Source organism: Vigna umbellata, chromosome 11 (genome assembly GCF_029865625.1).
Source record: "Vigna umbellata cultivar VRB3 chromosome 11, Vumbellata_1.0, whole genome shotgun sequence".
Classification (NCBI taxonomy): Eukaryota; Viridiplantae; Streptophyta; class Magnoliopsida; order Fabales; family Fabaceae; genus Vigna; species Vigna umbellata.
The window spans coordinates 19,059,166-19,079,553 of record NC_142175.1 but is presented as its reverse complement, the minus strand read 5'-3'; the positions used below and the strand labels follow the sequence as shown (position 1 = coordinate 19,079,553).

Genomic DNA, 20,388 nt, shown 5'->3' with positions numbered 1-20,388 from the left:
TATTTAAGAGGAAGTGAAAAAATATTTTAGACCTAATTAATTTTTCAGGATTACATACCTTAATCAATTTAGTTTTTAACATTTAATGCATTAACATTGGTAAAAGAAACACTTAAAATAATTAATATTACTAAATTTTGTATTAAAAAAGATAAATTATTTTATTAAAAAATTTAAAAGATTAGATACATTTTAAATTAATTTTATAAACCTAGTCAATACGGCATCTATATTAGACATAAGAGTATTACATAATTATGAAATTAATAACAAAGTTTTCTGACATTGTTTTTTCATCCTACTAATTGTTTAGTCCTTATTTTTAACATTTTACTTTTTACATTTTGAACATTGAATTATGTTTTGGGAAGCGTTTTGATCATTTTTGGAATCCACAGGGTAACTTTTTTTCTAAACAATTAATTCAGAATGTTGAGTCCTAGAAAAGTAAATTAGGAAAAATAAATAAATTTGACTTCTTCATAAGATAAAATTAGCAAATTTTAAATTAAAAAAACTTATAAAAGGACTTTTATAAATCAGTTGGCATATAAATTGAGTTAGAATATTTGTTATCTTTTTTTTTCTCTCTTTTCTCTCTTGATATTTTGTTCTTCACTCATTACAATTCAAGTTTCGCTAAACAATTATGAAAAGTTGTATCATGAAAATAGATTGCCATTTAATTTTCCTGTATTAATATTTCATATTAAAACATTCAACACCACCATAATTTTCGACTTACAAATATGAATTGATGCTTTGCGTTGCCAAATCCAGAATGTAACTTGCACATATTTTGAAAATTGAGTTCTGAAATAATATAAAGTTGCTATAAATTAACAAAATAAGTAATCCACCCTGTGTTTAGAACATTAATGGTGATTCTAAAATGTTACAGTGTTTATTTCATTAAAACTTTGCTCCTACGACAATTTCTGGAGACATTTCATAAGTGCATTTGTTTGTTCAGGCTTACCAACAGTTACACGAACGTACCCTTTCAGCTCTTTCTTGTCGTAGTGACGAATCATCACACCCATTTGTGCGAGGTCCTCCTATGTACATAAAAATAATGTCTCAGTTGGCAACAAATTTGCAATTGGTGTTTGGAAAAAGTTGAAACAAAAGGTTTTTACATTCTTCAATATGGGTTGAAATTCTTGTTAAATAACTACAGTCTCAACCTAGTCTCTTTATGTTTAGACAAGATTCTCTATCAACACTACAAGAAAAGAATAACAAGAAAATCTTAACATCATTTGAAGCTAAATTTTGTTTTTAACTTGTGCATGAGTTAACTTTAGTTTCTTGAGACATTTAGTTTTTTTCTAAACTTTCTTCCTAAAAGTGGTTATGCAAACATGGGTCCAAACAGGTCCTAGATGTTTGTTTAAGATTAAAATAGTCATTTTAGTATAAGATAAATTTAGGGGCTAGTTTCTTCTTAAAAAAAGCAGAGAAGTTTATTCACTGTTTGTTTACAATCACAAAAACATTCTTAAAAGAAATAGTTGATTTTACGAGAAGTTGTTTCAACTAGCTTTTGATCTCAGTAAACAGATTTCTGATTCGTCTGCTAAAATGTAGATTTTTCAGGATTATTACATTCTTAGTGACATCTGCTTCACTGCATGGAGCGTATTTCTAAAATTGTCTTTTGGATGCCACTTCTCATGATAGAACGAATAAACACAATAAAAAGCATGCCAATTACACAGGAAGAAGGGTTATTTCATCAACATCAGAAAACCACAGGTAGCAAAAATCATAAGTAAAATAACTATTCTTTCAAATCAAAATACAAAACTGACATGAAGTATCAAAATATGCACCAAACAAAAATTGTACCAAACATTTACAAGAAAAAAAATAAATAAACAAAGGAAAAGTTTATATGTACAGAGATAAGGAAAGGAAGATTACCTTTAGCTTTTTTGCGTCCTTTCCAGATGTAACCTCACAAAGAATGAAATTAGAATGGCTTGGAAATGGCCGAAGGAATGGAACTTCCTTCAAAAGGTCATAAAGCCTCCCTCTTTCTATTAGCAAAGCATTTTTTACGTTCTGTATGTTAAGACTGACACGTTAGCTTTCATTTGTCTTGAGGATAATAACATGTAATAAAAGATGCAGGTACTATAGTATTTTGCATATCGTGGAATTGCACCCAGTATGCTTATACATGGGATAGTGCTGGACACAATTGTGTTAAGGACTATTAAACTCCTATAACAACTTTAAATAGCCCAAATGAACTAGTGGATAGGTACAAAAGAAAAACCTCTAGATAGGTAGGATTTTGCAGTGCTGCACAGGCAGAAATTTCAGCAGCAACAGATACATTATATGGCTGCTTTGCTCTCCAAAGATACTCAATTATACTCAAAGGAAAAGCTCCGTATCCTACTCGAAGTCCAGCTAAACCTGAGACAATTTGAAAATTAAGAATTTTAAAGGTTTACATCATTAGTACCAGGACCCCAAGTTAAAAAGTAACTAACCATCAGTAACAGGATTTTGCACATATTAATTCAACAAACATATAAAAACTCAGTATCGAATCCATAAACTGAAAATTTAGAAAGAAAATTTGATTTGTAGAGTGGTGCTGTTACGTATCCAAGTGGGAATCATAACCAGAACACACCTTACACACCCTCACACGCAAAGAACAATGGACAATAGATAATGGATGAATAAATCTCCTTTATTGATAGAAATAATTCAATCAGAGAAAGCAAACAATAACTGAGAGCATAACCTCCTTCAGTCACTAGGGAGCATAACCTCCTTTACAAAACTCAATAATCAAAAGCATGCCCTAACCCATAGCATCAGTGCTTTATTTATACTATTATTTTCCTAGGATATATTTCTAATTACTGTAATAAGCTTATATTGAATATTTCTCTAGGATACTGCTTTAGTTACTATAATTAATATTTTCCTGGGATATTGCTCTAGTTACCGTAATTAACAATATTTCCCTAGGATATTGCTCTAATTACCGTAATTAACAATATTTCCCTAGGATATAACTTTATTTACTATAATTACTAAATATTTCCCGCCTACCCTAACTGCTGTCCCAGTTAGGGTAGTCGCCCTTCAACTGATCGGCTCTGGTCTTCCTCCTTTCCCCGTTCGGTCTGGTCTTACTCCTGCCCCAGTTCGATCAGGTCTTCCTCCTGCCCCAGTTCGATCAGGTCTTCCTCCTGTCCCCGTTCGGTCTGTCCTCTCCCCCCTTTCCACCGTTCGGCTTGGTCTTTCTCCCCCACCGTTCGGTCTTCTCCTCCTCTCCTATACCTTTTCCTTTCATATACCTTCTAACCCCTAACAGGTGCTGTTGGTTATTCAGCTTTGCTCCTAAGAATTGAGGTCTACAAAACATTTACTAACTGAAAGTCATCCAGGTCCATCATAAACATTCTGCTTCCCGTTCCAATCATATATCCTACTACATAGACTAAATACAACTACTTTGGCCCTTCTTCACTCCAACCAGTGTCATAAAGAGCTTCTATCCAATCTTCTTTGATTTCAAGATCTTCAACAAAAAACATGTTTTAAGATAATTTCCATCTGTGATTCAATCCAATGTGTTCCAAGTAGTTTGTGAACACTGTTACCAATCGCTGACTACCATCTCATCAATCTGACAAAGTTCAAACATTTATTTTGCCATCTGTGACCTTTTTCAACATCTCTTGCCACTGTTCGCTAGTCACTATTTTCGGCTACATTTCCAACCATCCCCTGTCAGGTCTAGGCTGGTCCTATCAGGCCAGCCAAAGCAGAGTTCACACATAAACAATACTCAGCAGCAGTATTTGCCATGTGCAGCAGTATACCATGGCTATGCTTCAGCTGATCTCTCCATTGCCAGATTTGTGCAGCCTTCCTGTCCCAAATCTACACATGGTTTGTCAATTTCTGGCTTGTGACCCATTTGTCATGTTTTTTTGCCACAGTTTGGTACCTTTTATTCTCTCTCCTTGTCGACCTTACCCTCTTTGGTTCCAATCGTGCAGTGTGGGATTTTGGAGGAATCAACCCTAGCCCTATGACTTTCCCAGAAAAATCAGCCTGGCCTCAACATGGCTATCCTAGAGAATCATCCTGGCCATGCAGCTTCCCAAGCAAATCATCTTGACCCACCATTCTACAATCACAAAAATATAGTTCGATTTTTTTCAACCGGTATGCATATAGGAAGCTCAAAGCTCAGAAAGCTGCAGCGAGCAGGGTATTAGAATATATGAAAATATCTTATAACTTAAAATTTCCTAAATTATCCATTGGGATTAGTTGGCCTATATCACATAATCTCCTAGGGTTGTTGGTTATTATATTTGTTTATCACATCATTTGTTTCTCTTAGAAAGTAGACTTAGGATTGACTCAATTCTATAAATCGGTGAGGTTTGTACTCATTTATATAATTTAGTTATCCTGAATTGATGTGGAATCTCCTACACAGCTCCTCATGCCAAGGATTGGACATCTCAAGCATGGAACTAAACATTTGGGAGTGACCTAATAATGGCTCAATAGCAAGTGACACAATAGATCCATAACTTCACAAGACTGGTTTGCACCTATTTATAACATAATTTGACTATATCTCCGGTCAATGTAGGATTTCACTCAAACACTTTCCCTAATTAATATTAGGATTATGCACAAATCAACACAATATAATATACCTCAGCTAATACCAATTGTGTTTCATTTATGTCTCTTTCCCCCTCTACACCTAAAAACTCCTAATTTCAATAATCATCAAACACCCCCTTATTTGTTGCTACTTTGCGCTTTCTTTGTGAAAATATTGGTGCCACGTCAATTTACTACTATACACTACTAAAAACAAACATTCAACTTAAAATTCAGAGGTTGAATATAGGCTACTGGTGGTATAGCACCATAGCAGTCTGGACCTATGCTGATCCATTACCACACAACGGCTTCACATTGCAAATTCCATGAAAATTGCAATCAGTCACAATGGGTGTCATATTCAACGGAAATTGCTATTATGATTCATTGACCCTGTCCCCCACCATTTCTTCTATAGTAACTTTAGCAGATAAAACTTTCACGTACGCATATTATTGGTTATGTCAAATTTAACCAAAAACCACTAGGTCAAATTTCACGTACGCATATAATAACCCTTATCATAATTCTCCATAACAAAAAGAAACCGCAGAGATTATATTGCTTACAATAAAATAAAGAACAATATAATAATCTCAAATTTTTAACTAAATAAATGCATGTCTTAGCATGCACACAAGAAGCCTGAAAAAAATAGTTTTATTAGAGTTTTGATCAAATCACACATAAGGAAACTGGTTTTACAATAAAAAAATTATAAGGGGGAAACACGATATATCAATTCACATTCAAGTTTAATTGTGTAAAATAGGGAAAGAAAAAAATTATTAAAATACCAGCTCTTTTGCTAAATGTCCGAAGAACAATCAAATTCTCATGTTTCTTCACCCAACTCATCCTCGATTCAATTGCCGAAAACTCAATGTATGCTTCATCCAATATCACCAATATGGGAAGGTCAAGTATTTTTAAGAGAACATCGTCATCAATTATACTGCCATGAAATTGTTACATTAAGATCCATATAAACAATACCATAAGCAAACAAAGGAAACTCAACTTTCAAGCATATTAATCATAACTGTGAAATAGTAGAGAAGATTAGGAGAAATCTCCCTTATGTGTTTAGCATACACATAGGATAGTTTATTTATAATGTAAGATAAGGGTTAAACCCTAAATACAGAATGGGCTAAGCCCAATTAACATAAACACACAACTTAACATCTAACACTCCCCCTTAAGCTGGAGCATATAAATCATATGTTCCAAGCTTGTTACAAAGATAGTCAATTCTAGGTCCTCGTAAGGACTTGGTGAATATGTCTGCCAACTGGTTGCTTGAGTTAATGAACTCAGTCTTGATATCTCCGGATATGATTTTTTCTCTAATAAAATGACATTCAACTTCAATGTGCTTGGTTCTCTCATGGAAGACAGGGTTAGAGCTAATATGAAGAGCAGCTTGATTATCACATATAAGTGTCATGTGAGTGACATCTCCAAATTTCAATTCACTAAGTAATTGTTTAAGCCACACAAGCTCGCAAGTAGCAGATGCCATAGCTCTATATTCTGCTTCTGCGCTGGACCTTGCCACAACACTTTGCTTCTTACTTTTTCAAGATATCAGGTTGCCACCAATAGAGACACAATATCCAAAAGTAGACCTCCTATCAGAAGGGGAACCAGCCCAATCAACATCTGAATAGCAAACGATTTTTGTATCGTTGTTAGGGCCATATAGCAAACCTTTTCCAGGTGATCCTTTAATATACTTCAGTATGTGAACAACTGCATCCCAATGGTCTTCACATGGGGAGTTTAGAAATTGACTCACCACACTAACTGCGAAGGAAATGTCAGGACGCATAACAATAAGATAGTTTAATTTACCAACTAATCTTCTGTACCGTTCAGGATCTGAGAAAGGCTCCCCCTGATTTGGTAGGAGTTTGATGTTAGGGTCCATAGGTGTCTCAACAGATTTACAGTTCATTAACCCTGTTTCCTCCAAGATGTCTACCACATACTTCCTCTAAGATATGACAATACCATCATTGGATTGTGCTACTTCAATACCCAAAAAGTACCAGAGTTTGCCAAGATCTTTGGTTTGAAAATGGTGACAAAGGTGTTGTTTCATCTGAGAGATGCCGAGATAGTCACTTCCTGTGAGAACAATATCATCGACATACACTATTAAGTAAATACATCCAGCACTTGAGTGGCGATAGAACACTGAATGATCCGCTTCACTGCGAGACATACCAAATTGTTGAACAACACAACTGAATTTACCAAACCAGGCCCGAGGAGACTGTTTTAGGCCATATAAGGATTTGCGAAGACGACATACCAATCCAGATGACTCCCCCTGAGCAACAAAGCCAGGCGGATGCTCCATATAAATTTCTTCATGCAAATCACCATTTAGGAAATCATTTTTGACATCAAGTTGGTAAAGAGGCCATTGTCGAAGAGCGGCCATGGCAATAAATAGGCGAACAAAGGTAATTTTTGCCACTGGAGAAAAAGTATCACCATAATCCAAACCAAAAATCTGTGTGTAGCCTTTGGCAACCAGTCGAGCTTTCAGACGATCAATTGTGCCATCAGGGCCAACCTTGATAGCATACACCCACCTACAACCAACAACAGACTTTCCATATGGTAATTGGACAAGCTCCCAAGTTCCACTTTTCTGTAAAGCACTTAATTCATCCAGCATAGTTTGACGCCAGCCAGGATGAGTTAAGGCATCACCCACAGATTTAGGAATTGACACAGAAGAAATGGATGAGAGACAAGTGTAAAAAGATGGAGATAATCTGTGGTAACTAAGAACAGTATAATGGGGAGAAGGGTTACAGGTAGAGCGTATACCTTCATGGAGGGCAATAGGCAAGTCAGACTCATTTGCTGGAGCCAGAGCAGACACAGGAGGCCGCACTGGAAGTGAGTCATGAGGGAGACAATTGCGGCGACTATAAACCTGAAGGGGTGGTGGTGAAGGACGATCCTGTGGTGAATGAGAGTCTAAAGAAGGGGAAGACAAAATGGGTGGAGCATCACCAGGAGGATCACAGATAAGAGGAATATCAACAGTAACAGGGAGAGGTACAGAACTAGAAGATAGATGTGTAAAGTAAAAAGAAGATTCATCAAAAGTGACATCAGCAGAGATGAAATGACGATTGAGGGAAGGGGAAAAACACTTATAGCCCTTTTGTGAATTGTGGAAATCCTAAGAAGACACACTTGTGAGACCTAGGAGATAACTTATCAAGACTAGGACTAAAATCATGAACAAAACATGTAGACCCAAAAACTCTAAGAGGTAATGGATGTATAGGGTCTTGAGGAAATAAGATAGAATGAGGGATTTTGTTATCTAGGACGGAAGATGGCATGCGGTTGATAAGATAACATGCCGTGAGAACAACATCACCCCAAAAACGTGAGGGTACTTGACCATGAATGAGAAGGGTACGAGTTGTTTCAATAAGGTGTCTATTCTTGCGCTCAGCCACCCCATTTTGTTGAGGGGTATAGGCACATGAGGTTTGGTGAAGAATGCCATGAGAAGCCATGAAATGTTTAAATGGTTGAGAAAGGTATTCACGGCCATTATCACTGCGTAAAGTGCGAATAGAAACCCCAAACTGAGTTTTTATTTCATTGAAAAAAGATTGAAAAATAGAACAAACCTCAGAACGATTCTTCATGAGAAACAACCAAGTACATCTGGAATAGTCATCAATAAAGGTAACAAAATACTGAAATCCTAAAGTTGACTTAACACGACTAGGTCCCCAAATATCAGAATGAACCAATGAAAAGGGGGATGACGCTCGTTGTGAAACACTACGAGGAAAGGAACTACGAGTATGTTTACCTAACTGACAAGACTCACACGACAAACTTGATAATTTCGATAGACTCGGAACAAGTTGCTGCAGTTTGGCAAGACTGGGATGACCTAACTGAGCATGAAGAAGGGATGGTGACTCCATGATTACGCCAGCATGTGGAGAAGGGCTGAGATGATATAGGCCATGAGACTCACATCCTGTGCCAATCATGTGTTTCGAACTTCGGTCCTGCAACCAAACAGAATCTTTGGTAAATGAAATAACACAATTAAGGGAACGAGTTAGACGACTTACGGACAATAAGTTAAAAGGAGACCCAGGGACATAAAGTACATTATCAATGGATATGGACGGAAAAATATGAACAGTACCAATACCATGAGATGAGACTCTAGACCCATCAGCCATCGTTACCGAGGGTAAATTATCCGGACATGACAAGGAAGAAAACAAGTACTTGTTACCAGTGATATGATCGGTGGCGCCTGAGTCAAGGACCCAAGATCCGAGAGAGTGAGTCAGACCAACAAAAGGAGTACCTGTGCGTATAATAGAAGCAGATGTAGTGGAACTAGAGTGCTGACGGTCCTCATACCATCTGAGAAATTCCTGAAAGAGTACAGGGTTATTTATGGTATTTGATGAAGTAGGATGGTCTGCAGACGGTGATCGGGGAGGACGTCCATGAAGCGCATAACATCTATCAATTTTGTGGCCTAGCTTGCCACAATGGTCACATTTTAGACGTCCTTTACTTGGTTGGCGAGACCGACTCCGATCATCAAGTTGGACAGCCATGGAGAGGGAGAAACCCTAAAAAAATCAAAAGTGCTCCAATTGACGCAACGACAACAGATCCAGAAAGAGGACAAGGAGGCGAGCACGACAGTCCCGGTCGGCGGGGATCTCGCCGGCGACGCGCCGGCGGGAAGCGACGGATCTGGTGACCTTTGCAGCGGCGCGTGGAGGCGCGTGGGTGGTTCGTTCATCGCGATCTTTGTACCACGGTGGTCGCCCGGCCGAGACGATTCCGATGGTGTGGTCGTCGATCGATTCCGGAACTACGGCGATGGTGGCGGCGGCGGCGACGGCAGCAGCGACAACGACGGCGGCGATGGGTACCGGAGACTGTGGAACTGGCTGGAACAAAACCTAAGCTCTAGATACCATGTGAAATAGTAGAGAAGATTAGGAGAAATCTCCCTTATGTGTTTAGCATACACATAGGGTAGTTTATTTATAATGTAAGATAAGGGTTAAACCCTAAATACATAATGGGCTAAGCCCAATTAACATAAACACACAACTTAACATCTAACAATAACAATCATCTCCAGCCTTACTATATCCTGATTCTGTATTGTTAATGAAAAAGAAATACATTGCCTTCATTGTGGTACAACTTCTGTTAGGTTTCTGGGTAAGAAACCAAACCAGACAGCCACTCCCATACTCACTATTTACACACAGAAGACAAAAGAATGGATTTCTTACATTCAAAACTGGTAAGATACAATGTACGAGCAATCAATGGGAGCCTAACCTCCCCCACACGACTAAAAGTTCCTGTTAAAACAACTAACTGTCAAAAGTCCCTCTAACTATGGATCATAGCTCTATTTATGCAATTAATTTCACGCCAAGCAGTTAGGATATTAACTACCGTTCGGCTCCCGCTCTCTCCTCTTTACACCAATCGGCTAACGCTCTCTCCTCTTTACACTGTTTGGCCCATGCCCTCACCTCCTTCCACCGTTCGGTGCCATGCCTTTCTTCTCTCATACACTCGCCACTTCCTAACATTACCCACCGCCTCATCATCAACCTTGTCCTCAAGGTTGAAATCTGGGTATTGATCCCTTATAGTCAACATATCCTCCCAAGTCGCCCCCTCTCGGCCTCCTTCTTGCCATTCTACCAGAATTTGCTGGACCACCTCCTCTCCTTGTTGTATCTGCCTCTTTTCCAGGATTCTGATCAGCCAAAACATAGGTCCTTCTGCTTGCAACTCTCGCGACAGTTCCTTTTCTACCTTCTTCACGCCCACTGCCTTCTTAAGCTGGGATACATGGAAGACTGGGTGTATCCTAGTTGTTTCTGGTAACCTAAGCTTATAAGCCACTTCTCCCACCTGTTGCCAACTTGGAAAGGTCCGAAATATCGAGCTGATAACTTCGGATGGAGTCTTGATGGCATGGAAGACTGTCTATGGGGTCTGATCTTTAAGTAGACCCAATCCACCACCTTAATATTTGTTGGTCTCCTCCTTTTATTCGCCTGCTAGGTCATCAAATCTTGGGCTCGAGTCAAATGAAACCTCAACTGTTTAAGAGCTTCATCTCTTGTTTGCAATTCCTGGGCAACCGCTTCTACAAGTGTTTCTCCTTATATGAATCTGCTCAAAGAGGGTGGAGCCCTGCCATATATTGTCTCAAAAGGTGTGCACCTGGCTGCACCTTGATAACTGGTATTATACCAGTATTCAGCCCAGGACAGCATTGCACTCCAGCTCTTTGGCTACTCTGAGCAAAAACACCATAAATACCCCCCACAATTCTGTTCAACACCTCGATTTGGCCATTTGACTCAGGATGATAAGTTGTACTCATCCTGAGTTGAGTCCCCTGCATCCTAAATAGCTCCTTCCACAAAATGCTCAAGAACAAAGGATCCCTATCACTGACAATTGAAACTGGGATCCCATGTAACCGCACTACCTCCTTAACAAACACCTCTACCACTGTCCGAACTGAATAAGGATGCTTAAGTGGCAAAAAATGACCATATTTGCTAAGGCGGACAACCAATACTAGTACTGCATCATAGCCTTGGGATTTTGGCAGCTTCACTATAAAGTCCATACTTCTTCCCAAACAGCGTAAGGTATGGGCAGAGGTTGTAACAGTCCCTGAGGAGAAGCTGCCAAATATTTGTGTTGTTGGCACACTAAGCAACTCGCCACAAAGTCCGTAACCGACTTTTTCATCCCTATCCAATACAAAGATTGGGCTACCTTTATGTACGTTCTATACACTCCAGAGTGGCCTCCTGTGCTGGTCAAATGAAACTCAACCAGAAGCTTGGGGATCCACACCGACTTTGCGGATAACACCAGTCTTCCCTTGTAATGCAACTTGTCCTGTTCCAGGGTGTAGGTTGAATTAGCATTGGGATCCTTTTGAATCTCTGTTATCACCTCATCCTTCTTAATTAGCATTGGCAACTACTCTCAATTCCCTTTCCTCTTCACCACCTTCTCCTCTGCGAGATAGGGCATCTGCCACCCTGTTCGTACTCCTAGCATTGTATAAAATCTCAAAATCATAACCCAGCAGTTTTGCCATCCAGTTTTGTTGATTCTGGGTGGTTATCCTTTGCTCCAACAAGTATTTCAGACTTCTTTGATCAGTGTACACAATGAACTTCTGCCCCAATAGATATGGCCTCTAGTGTTGGATAGCCATGACCAAAGCCATTAATTCTTTCTCATATATGGACTTGTTTAAGGATCCCTCAGATTAAGGGCTTATCGAAAAATGCAATGGGCTTTTTCCCCTGTGTCAAAACCACCCCTACTCCTCTTGAGGCATAACATTCTATGTGAAAAGTCTGGCCAAAGTCTAGTATTATCAATACTGGAGTAGAGGTAACAACCTCCTTCAACTTTGCCATGGCAACTTTGGCCTGCTCAGTCCAAATAAATTGCCCCTTTTTCAACAATTTTGTCAGGGGTTTTGCAATTTTTCCATAATCCTTCACAAAACGTCTATAGTAACCGGCTAGGCCTAAAAATCCTCTCAAGGCTTTCAAATTCCTTGGCTCCTCCCACTCCAAAACCGCCCTAATTTTCTCCTGATCCATCTCAACCCCCTTCTCTGAAATCTGATGGCCCAGGTACTTGATTTGGTGTCTTCCAAACTCACATTTTTTCCTGTTAGCCACCCAATTATGCTGTTCCAATCGGTGTAGCACCAAATTCACTTGCTCCAAGTGATCCTCCGAAGTGGGGCTATATACCAATATGTCATCAAAGAAGACCAACACAAATCTCCTTAGATATTGCTGTAATAAGCTATTCGTGGCACTTTGGAAAGTTGTTGGCGCATTAGTGAGGACAAAAGGCATCACCAAGAACTCATAGTGGCCTTGATGAGTCGTAAAGTCTGTTTTATGAACATCTCCCTCACCCATTCGAATTTGATGGTATCCAGCTTTCAAATCTATCTTTGAGAAGTACCTAGCTCCTCTCAATTCATCCAAGAGCTCCTCTGTCACAGGGATAGGAAATTTATCTGGTATGGTAGCTCAGTTCAAGGCCTTGTAATCTACACAAAAGCGCCAACTGTCATCCTTCTTCTTCACCAAGATAATTGGGCTAGAATATAAACTAGTGCTTGGCCTAATTATCCTTGTTCTCAACATTTTCGCTACTTGCTTCTCAATTTCCCCTTTCATCAAGTGTGGGTATCTATATGGCTGCACATTTACTGGATCTACCCCTTCCTTAAGGGGAATATAATGCACCATCTCCCTATTTGGAGGCAGCCCCCTTACTTCCTGGAAAACTCTAGAATGTAGATCCAGGATCCCCTCTAGCTCTTCCTTTTGTTGCCCTGTCAACCCTGGATACTCCTCTACATCTGCCCTCCTTTCAACCTGCCCAAATCCCACACCAAGGTCCAAGCCTCTACTTTTGTCAGCTTCAGTAATGCCCGAGGTTTCACCAACCTCCTAGCCAAAGTAGGATCCCCCCTAATAACCACTTTCTTCCTCCCTTGTATATACATCATTGTCATCTCTCCCCAATTCAGTACCACTTCCCCCAACATGCCTAACCATTCCACTCCCAGGATTATGTCTACATCACCCAACTCAAACAGATGAAACCTCTCCTCTACTGCAGTTTCTCCCAAGGTAATCACCACTTTATCACAGAACCCACGAGTCTTTTCCCTCTACCCATCACCCAAGCTCACCTGATTAGGTGGTGTGTCCTCTATGGGCAAATTCAGCTCCTCCACTAACCAACGACTAATGAAATTGTGGCTTGCGCCACTGTCTATGAGCACCAACACCTTCCTCTCTCCAATTCTCCCTTGCAGTTTCATCGTTTTAGGCTGGGTTAGCCCCTCAGCCAGAAAAGCGGACAATTCCATTTGTTTTTGATCAAATTCTGCTAAACCTTCATCCCCCTCCTCTTCTTCATCCTCTGCCAATATAACCACCCTTAAACTCCTCCCTGGGCAATGATGGCCTGGACTAAAGGTCCGCCACACCTAAAACAGCGCCCCTCCTTTCTGTTTCAGAAATTCTGGATAGGGTAAATTTCTCACACTTCTTCCTCTGTTATCACTTCCCCCTACATTGCCCACCTTCGTCGCTCCACCCGTCACGCTTCCCTCTCTTCTCACTGATCCCACACTCTCAACGACTCCTGGACAACTCGGATTATTGCGAGTGGCTTCACTCCGGGTTACTGCACTCATCGCACGTCCCCAAGAAGGTGTATTCTTGGTTATATTCCAACTTCCCGTTCTCGCGCCGCCTGAAACCTCCTCGATATCCCTCGCAATCCTCACGGCTATCATTAACTCTTGTGGGTCGTGGGGTCTGACCTGATTCTGAACACTGTCTCGCAGTCTGGCGAGAAAATACCCAAGCATTTGTTCTTCCGGTACTTCCTCGAGTTTGTCCCACCAATATCTCGAACTCTTGGACGTACTCTTCCACGGTACCTTCTTGTTTTATGGCAGCCAACCTCTCACAAAAAGGCCCCCTATTTCTTCCTCCAAACCTCCCGATCAACGCTCCTTTTAGGCCCTCCCAAGAACGGTTCTTGGCCTTTTCTTTCAAAAATCTAAACTAGTAACCCGCGCTACCCTCCATGCTAATGTAGGTTAGGCGAACTTTCTCTTCCTCCTCCGCCACTCCTTGCAAGTCGAAAAACTTTTTCGTCCAACTAATCCAGTTTAGTGGGTCTAGACCCTCGAAAATGGGCAATTCGATCCTCTTCCTCCATGGTGTTGATCCTTCTTGATGATCACCGCCTCCTCTCCCTCAAGTTTCTTCCTCGCGCCTTCTCTAGTTCTCATTAACGGAAAGCTTGACTTCCATCTGACTGCCCCTCATTGTTGTGAGTTCGAGCCCCCAACATCTTCATGATTTCTTGCAGGTCATGGCGCACTGCCACTGATTCCGCCTTCATTCCATCCATGGCTATCTCCAGCGCTTCCAACTGACCCTCCACGACATTCAATCGGCCGTCCATCCTTCCCTCCAAACACTCTACTCGCCCAATTTGGATCCAGCAGGTCGGACCAAATTGTTAGGTTTCTAGGTAAGAAACCAAACCAAACAGACAATCCCACACTCACTATTCACACACAAAAGACAAAAGAATGGATTTCTTGTATTCAAAACTGGTAAGATACAATGTACAAGCAATCAATGGGAGCCTAACCTTCCCCACAGGACTAAAAGTTCCTATTAAAACAACTAACTGTCAAAAGTCCCCGATCATAGCTCTATTTATACAATTCATTTCCCACCCATAGATATTAACTATCGTTCGGCTCCCGCTCTCTCCTCTTTACACCGTTTGGCCCATGCCCTCACCTCCTTCCACCATTCGGTGTCGTCCCTTTCTTCACTCATACACTCTCCACTTCCTAACAACTTCTAATAGGACATTATAATATTGCACACTACTTTGTTTTTGGTCAGCCAAAACATAAGTTTATTATATCCAGACGTACAAGGGGCACCCACAAAAGACACTACAAGTGCCTATTACACTATAATAATAGGGAAGCACAGACTAGACAAAAGCACAACTGAAAAGAAAAGTGCACTAGGAACTCCAGTAAATTCCAAGAAGAAAAAATTAACTGAAAAGGAAAGCACTACCACCATACTACTCTAGGCACCTAATTCTAACTATTCACTTTGACGTAAAAAAAGGATAATTGAAAATTACCTCCCATCTGGATTATTTGGTGATGTCAAAAATATGCATTTGGGCTTCTCTTGTTTAACAACTTCTACGATCTGTTCAACATTCAAGCTGAAGTCTGGCTTCCTTGGAACTGTAGTTTAAATAATGTAGATGGTTATGCACATCTGACATGGCATAATAAGAGGTCAAAACACAGTAAGAAAATCACATACTGCTGGGAAGACAAGGAATAATAAAAAAATAAAATAAAAGGGATGAATCAACAGTAAAACCAAACATCATTTTAGTAGAAAAAGTCTAACAAAACAATAATGTAACTATGATCATGACATATTACCCACAATACAGTAATAACTATTGTTAGGTTTCTGAGTTAGAAGCCTAACGTTCTCTCACAACTCCCACTCACTCAAAGGCAATCAAACAAGAACAAAGGAATTGTATGCATTCACTGTAATGTATAACGAAATACAATAACGATTTGGGAGCCTAATCCCCCTCAACAAGGTCCACGACCTGTTTACACAAAGTAAATGGCTAGCTGCCTTCTAACAATGAATAAAACGCTATTTATACAAGACCTCCCATCCCGCCTTTCCCATCCCATCCCGCCTCTCCTAACTGCTGTCTCATTTCCTCTTCCTTCTATCCTTTTACCTTAGATCCTATCATTACACCATGCTCCCAAACAACCTTGTCCTCAAGGTTGGAACAATGAAGTTTGAGCCCATGGCATTGTGATATGGTCTTATCATAGGAAGGGAACCCGCTGGCTACTACCTACAACTTCTGGTCTGGAGGTTTGGGTGGTGGCCGAAATTGGAGACAGAATTTATGGGACCATTTTCGTGTCTGCATTATTTCCTTTAAGGCGAGGAGCTTCTTATTCTTCCCTGTAAAATAACTTCTTCTACTGTTCGGCTCTCTTCCCACTATCTTTATACGGTTCGGCCAATGACTGGGAGACCGTTTTGACTGTAAGACCATTCGGCCTTTGACTGTAATCGTTAGACCGTTCGTTTTCGGCCATCCTCTCACGATCGGATTCGACGGTTCTCTCCCGTTCGAGTCTAGCAATCCTCTTCCGTGCGAATCTAGCAGTCCTCTCCTGTTCGGATCCGGTCGTCCTCTCCTGTTTGGATCCGGCAGATTCCAGGTGTTCAATACTGACCCCACACTCTCGCGGCTTCCGATCTGCCTGGGTGATTGGCCTCGGACCGCTCGGCAACTCCCGGTCTGCCTGGGTGATTAGCCTTCGACCGTTCGACGACTCCCAATCGGCTTGGGTTATAGCGATTGTCCTCGGACAGTGTCACCTCACCGCTTGTTGGTTCCCAATACGACTCATCTTCTAACCCGCTCCCGTTCCCTACCTTTTCGCCTCCCTGGAATTCTTCAACATCCTGTGCGATCCGCATCGCCACCAGCAAGTCCTGCGGGTCATGCGGTAGACTTGATTCCGTATGTCCTCTTGCAATCCCGCCAGAAAATATCCTAACAGTTGCTCGTCCGGCACCCTCTTCGTTTGACCACCAATTTCTTGAAGACTTGTAAATACTCTTCCACCGTCCCCGTCTATTTCGATGCTGCCAAATGCTCAACAATGGTTCCAAACCTTATCAACAGGGCTTCCTTCAAACCATCCCATGAACGATTATTGGCTTTCTCCTTCTAGGCTTTGAACCAGTAGCTCGCGCTGCCCTCCATGCTTATGTACACGAGCCACACTTTCTCCTCCTCTGCTACTCCTTGAAGCTCGAAAAACCTCTCCGCCTTATTGATCCAGTTTAACAGGTCCAGCCCTTCGAGAGTGGGTAATTCAACCCTCTTCTGCGATTGATTCTGCCCCTCCGGATGTTCGCCACCCACTCTCCCTCCAATATCCTCCTCACGCCATCGTTGGTTCCCGTTTGTGGAAGCCTGACTTCCATCTGATTGTCCTTCGTTGTTGTGAGCCCGCGCCCCCATCATCCTCATTATTTCTTGCAAGTCCCAGCGCACTGCGGTAGATTTCGCCTTCATCCCTTCCATTGTAATCTTCAAAGCCTCCAATCGTCCCTTCGTGCTTCCCTCTATCTTCGATTCGCCCCCAATTTGGATCCGGCAGGTCAGACCAATTTGTTAGGTTTATGAGTTAGAAGCCTAACATTCTCACAACTCCCACTCACTCAAAGGCAATCAAACAAGAAAGAACAAAGGAATTGTATGTATTCACTGTAACATATAACGAAATACAATAACGACTCGGGAGCCTAATCCCCCTCAATAAGGTCCACGACCTGTTTACACAAAGTAAATGGCTAGCTGCCTTCTAACAATGAATAAAACACTATTTATACAAGACCTCCCATCCTGCCTTTCCTATCCCATCCCGCCTCTCCTAACTGCTCTCTCATTTCCTCTTCCTTCTATCCTTTTACCTTAGATCCTATCAACTATGATCTTGATACAAACAATTTTGTCTAAAGAGACTGAATAGCAAAATATCTACTATTGATTTCATGAGAAACCCCTTTACTGTCTAAGGTTCAATCAGTTTTACATATATCAGTTTCTCATTTGACATGTATAAAAACGATGCATTAAAAAAAATACATTTTGTAGCTGTCTCTAGATAATGTTATTCTTACCTTTGATAACAAGTGCTCCGTTTACTGCAGCGTCAAATTCATACATTGTGAAGGTTGGAGGACAGTCAACAATCTTGTCCCCAGGATCAAGCACACAACTGTAGTATACAAGAGAACCATGTATGATGATTGTCATACCTGTTATGAAAACTAGCATAAATAGAGAAAGAATTTGAGGCTTATCTAAAACAGAAAAGGTATTGGTTCTAACCGCATTATCAAATCAATGAGCTCATCTGCACCACATCCTGCAAGAATATATTCAGCTTCAAGTCCAGAATCTTCGGCAAGGGCTGCACGCAATCTGCGGCTCTCTGGATCAGGATAGACATATGGGAACTTTATGGATCCTAGGGCTTCCATAACCTGTCAAACCTCTGATAGTCAACTCCAGTGTAATAAAGGGTGTAAGGTTCAGCAATTTGCTTCCATATAGAAAATATTCAAAGCTTAAAAATTGAAAGATAAAATTACAATCAATCGCCCTGACATTGTTAAACCTCATATTACCATATAATCATTTTCCACTTTTAGACAATAATATGAAAACTTCAGACATTAAAAAATATAATAAAACTCACCTCTGGAGGGGGACCATAAGGATTTTCATTAGCATCTAACTTGACAATATCCTCAGGCTTCCGTCCAAGTCGAGCAGATAAAACCTACAACAGAAAGCTTCCTTTGTAACTAACTTAGATAGTTGTGGAACAATTTTCCCAACCAAAAGACAAGTGCTGTGGCCAGGGTTCCATGAGAAATGTTATAAAAATGATTGCCAAATGCCAAACTACCCATATCTTCACGACAACCAGAGAGACAAAATTAAAGTTAAAAAACTTGCAATTTGAGTGCAAAGCGTTTGCAAGCAAGCAATCAATCCCTCTCACAGAATAGAAATACTGTTATGGACAAAAGAATCAATAATGCCACAAGGTACAAGAAGAAACAAACATTTATCTTCAATTTTGAAGTAACAACTACACAAGTACGTTACCAGAGCTAAACAAACAGTAGATATGAAAAAATGATAAGACCAAATTCTTGACAAGAAAATTCAAATATTGCCAGAAAACTAAACATTGTTGGAAATGTCACGAAGAACCAACAAAATCAAAAGGAGTTGACTTTTGAAGACACAAACCTCAAAGGGCAAAATTGGCTGATAAGGAGACAACTTCCTCAGATGCTCTCTGATGAAGGAGTCACCTGTCACCTGCAAAGGACCATTGTTGACTTGCTCCACAGGAATGGTAGAAGCCATTGCCACAAACTTCCTCTGATTCCCCTCAAATGAACAAATGGGTTTTAGAGGTAACCCCACTTGCTGCTTCAGATTGGTGTTGGATTTTACCCAGCACAAAGCAGCTGAGTTGTAGAAATCAATCACACCCATTAAAATCTACACACAAATAAATAAATAGATATAATCAATAAATGAAAAGGATTCAAAGTGAATCAATTGGAGTAGCATATGAGAAAGAAGGAAGAAAAGGAGAGCATGCCATGATTGTACAAGAAACAAAAAGGGAAGAAAAAAAAAAGAGATACGAGGTTAGGGACATACCCTGCACAACAGGCAAATGGGGAACTTGGCAGAGGTTGCTGACGCCAACAATTTAGAATGGAAACTGAAATTTACTCTGAAGAAGGCAAATAAATCATGAAGGCGTGAAGGTAAACCCTACAGATCCACATAATGCAGAAAAAAAGACAAAACAAAAAACAAATAACACTGTTTAATGTATTGTTTACTAACGAGGGGTGTGTAACAATTTTTATCCCCATTATAACACAATAACATATTTGTCATTAAACATTATATTTTAACAACATATTCGTCATTCATAATAATTATTTGGTTTAGTTAAACTATAAGTTATGATAAATTTGACTATACTTAATTAAGTCTTTAATAGATTTTTGTGATTTATTAAATATTTAAAAAATTATATTTTTTAATTGAGTCTTTGTAATTTAATTTAGGCTTAATTACCTACTTAGTCCCCATGTTCGGAGGTAATTTGCTGTTTAGTACCCGGTTTTAAAAATGTAGGCATTTGATACCTATGTTTTGAAATTTGTATCAATTGAATCCTACCCACTTAACGCCGTTATAAATCTAACGTTTTTCTGACATCAACTTTGAATTGTGGACGAGCGGTTGTGGACGACCGTCCAAACAGAGGAGGACGCTCGTCCAACACTGGAGGACGCTCGTCCAAACAGAGGAGGACGCTCGTCCAACAGTGGAGGACGCTCGTCCAAACAGAGGAGGACGCTCGTCCAACCGTGGAGGACGCTC

The 20,388-nt window shown here is 40.4% G+C and overlaps 1 protein-coding gene across 2 annotated transcripts; it reads right to left on the bottom strand.

Annotated features, from left to right (window-relative positions):
• Positions 1-811: 811 nt before the first annotated feature.
• Positions 812-19,809, bottom strand: LOC124839573 (histidinol-phosphate aminotransferase, chloroplastic-like). Of its 2 annotated transcripts, none has more exons than XM_088101805.1 (10): positions 19,651-19,809; positions 19,228-19,485; positions 18,665-18,748; positions 18,295-18,449; positions 18,084-18,181; positions 15,475-15,583; positions 5,460-5,617; positions 2,285-2,427; positions 1,927-2,067; positions 812-1,058 (listed from the first exon to the last, which is right to left on the bottom strand). In XM_088101805.1, the coding sequence occupies exons 2-10, from the start codon at positions 19,477-19,479 to the stop codon at positions 927-929; spliced, it is 1,272 nt and encodes a 423-aa protein (XP_087957931.1). In that variant the 5' UTR covers positions 19,480-19,485; positions 19,651-19,809; the 3' UTR covers positions 812-926. The 2 variants fall into 2 exon arrangements, with proteins under 2 accessions (XP_087957931.1, XP_087957932.1); XM_088101806.1 differs by having other exon boundaries at positions 19,228-19,451; positions 19,651-19,793.
• Between the last annotated feature and the right edge of the window lie 579 nt (positions 19,810-20,388).